At 37.4% G+C, this 2500-nt stretch overlaps 2 protein-coding genes and 1 pseudogene across 5 annotated transcripts in view; all 3 read left to right on the plus strand.

Moving 5' to 3' along the window:
* Nucleotides 1-732, plus strand: part of LOC147467785 (uncharacterized) — a 3517-nt pseudogene extending 2785 nt beyond the window's left edge. The window contains exon 2 of the transcript XR_015190432.1: nt 1-732. This exon is cut by the window's left edge and continues 2022 nt beyond it. The product of XR_015190432.1 is annotated as an uncharacterized LOC147467785 (transcript).
* LOC122243691 (uncharacterized) overlaps nt 1-2500 on the plus strand; it is a 19146-nt gene that overhangs the window by 4155 nt on the left and 12491 nt on the right. The window lies entirely within an intron of this gene.
* The window catches only part of LOC147467786 (uncharacterized), a 3415-nt gene continuing 1580 nt past the window's right edge, over nt 666-2500 (plus strand). The window contains exon 1 of the mRNA XM_086530344.1: nt 666-2500. This exon is cut by the window's right edge and continues 1034 nt beyond it. Coding sequence (XP_086386470.1) covers nt 768-2500 — 1733 coding nt within the window. The 5' untranslated portion in view covers nt 666-767.

A 2500-nucleotide genomic window follows, 5' to 3' on the forward strand; every position in this document is an offset into this window, starting at 1 on the left:
ATGTTACAAAGGTTAACTCCATCTCTAATAGAAAGGTGGAACTCTATAGTCTATGGATGGTCTGTAAATGGTTTAGGTTATCCGACATTTAATGTTTTTTGTGAATTTATAGAAGTAGAGGCAAAGAAAGCTTGCCATCCAATTTCTTCTTATTGTGCAGTGATGTCAATAAGTCAAAAGTATGATGTAGATGACTTAAAGAGTAAGAAGGAAGTTAGATCGCAAACTAGTAGAGTTGGAACAAAGAGGTTAGTGGCCAACTCAACTGGGGTTAAGGAATCAGAGTTAAGAAGAGATGACAAAGGACTAAATTTAAGAAAGAAATTCCATTGTCCCTATGCCTATTCATGTGTATACAATGTATATAGTATGAATAAACATATCAAAATCAAAATCAATCACTACTGTAATGGAGAACATGATCTAGATTCGTGTAAAGAGTTTGGTGAACTCAGTAATAAAGAAAAAATGGAATATGTCCAAGGGTCATTTATTTGTAGAGGTTGTTTAAAGTTTGGCCATATCATTAAAAATTGTAGAAAAAGAAAGATGTGTGCAGTGTGTAAAAGATGTCATCCAACTTCTCTTCACGAGGCTATACTTGAAAGAATCAAGGAAAGGGAAGCTTTACTTAAAAGGATCAAAGAAAGAGAAGCTGAGAAAACTGTAACTCTGTACAAAAGTTCAACATCACCTCAGATAAGGTTAGTGAAGAGCCCAAAAATGATATAGTCTCCAATAAGGTAAAGATAAAGCACACAGAGTGTATGACAAATACAATGATAGTGCCAGTGTGGTTACATCATGAAAGTAATGTTTGTAACAGAATCTTAGTTTATGCATTATTAGATGAACAATCAGATGCCTGTTTCATAAAAGAATCCATTTTGAATAAATTAGGAACTAAGGGCCACAAAGTCCACCTAAAATTAGCAACAGTATTAGGAGAAGAAACAGTTGAAAGTACAAAAAATAAGGGACTCGTGGTGCGTGGCATAAATGAATGTACAGACGTGTCACTTCCAGCGACATATTCACGAGGAGATATTCCAGCTAAAAGGGATCAAATATCAAGGCCAGAAAGTGTAGAAGGATGGCCTCATCTACAAAGAATAGCACCCAAATTGATGGCATATGATAGTAACATCGAAATAGGACTCTTGATTGGCTTGACTTGTATGCGTGCTATTAAACCAAGGGAATTGATCCTTGGAAAGGATGACGAACCCTATGCCAGAAAAACAATGTTAGGCTGGAGTATCATAGGTAGAGTCATTGAGAAGTGTCAAGATGCTGTCTCGGATCAAGCCTTAGCAAGTACATTAAAGGTCCACAAGGTCACAATTAATGGTGAAAAGAAATGTGGCTTTCTCTCCTCACAAACTAAAGTGAAGGAAATAATAAACCCTGCTGATGCTGCTTCACGTGGTCTCTGTGTTAAAGATCTGATTAACCATTCTTCATGGTGGAATGGACCAGACTTCCTCTGGGAGCCTACCTTTAGAGCTGATTTATCATCTGAGAAGATAATTTTAAAAGAAAATGACCCAGAGGTCAAGAATGTTTCTTCACATAAGACTCAAACTAAAGAAAGCAATGCAATTCTTCCAAGGTTGGAATATTTTTCTGACTGGCATAGAGCAAATAAGGCCATCGCATTATGCTTACGCCTTCATCACAAATTCAAGAAACTTGTCAAAGGAACAACTGAAGATTCAAAAGAAACAAAGGAATCTAAATATGTTCCACCCAGTGTTACAGAACTGGAGGAAGCAGAAAAGGAAATTTTAAGACAGGTTCAAAATGAAGCCTTCGAAGAAGAGAAACAAGAGTTAAAGTATCTGACTAGTGAAGAAGCAACCAAGACAAAACCATTGAAGAAAGGAAACAGGCTTTATCACTTAGATCCTTTCTTAGATAAAGATGGTATCTTGAGGATAGGTGGAAGAATGAGGCATGCAAACTTCACCACGAATAGCAAACATCCAGCTATATTACCGAAGGTATCACACATAACTGAAATGATAGTATGTCATTTCCATCAGAAAGTTCATCATCAAGGTAGAGGTATAACCTTGAATGAGTTGAGAGCATCAGGTTATTGGATTATAGGAGGCTCCACGATAGTAGCAAGACATATTTTTAGATGTGTCACATGCAAGAGATTAAGAGGTACATTTCAAGAGCAGAAAATGTCTGACTTGCCACCGGACAGGCTTGAACCTACCCCTCCTTTCACATATAGTGCAGTAGATTACTTTGGACCATTCTATGTCAAGGAAGGGCGCAAAGAAGTTAAAAGATATGGTGTTCTATTCACTTGTATGGTCTCAAGGGCAATTCATATAGAAACAGCTAATACACTGGAAACAGATTCATTTCTGAATGCATATCGACGCTTCATAGGAAGACGCGGCCCAGTTCGTCAGCTTAGATCAGACCAGGGTACGAACTTTGTTGGAGCCATAAATGAACTTCAAGAATGCCTGCAAGAAATGGA

Source organism: Penaeus japonicus, unplaced genomic scaffold (assembly GCF_977035675.1).
Source record: "Penaeus japonicus unplaced genomic scaffold, GWHDUDI00000001_assembly GWHDUDI00000033, whole genome shotgun sequence".
NCBI classification, from domain to species: domain Eukaryota; kingdom Metazoa; phylum Arthropoda; class Malacostraca; order Decapoda; family Penaeidae; genus Penaeus; species Penaeus japonicus.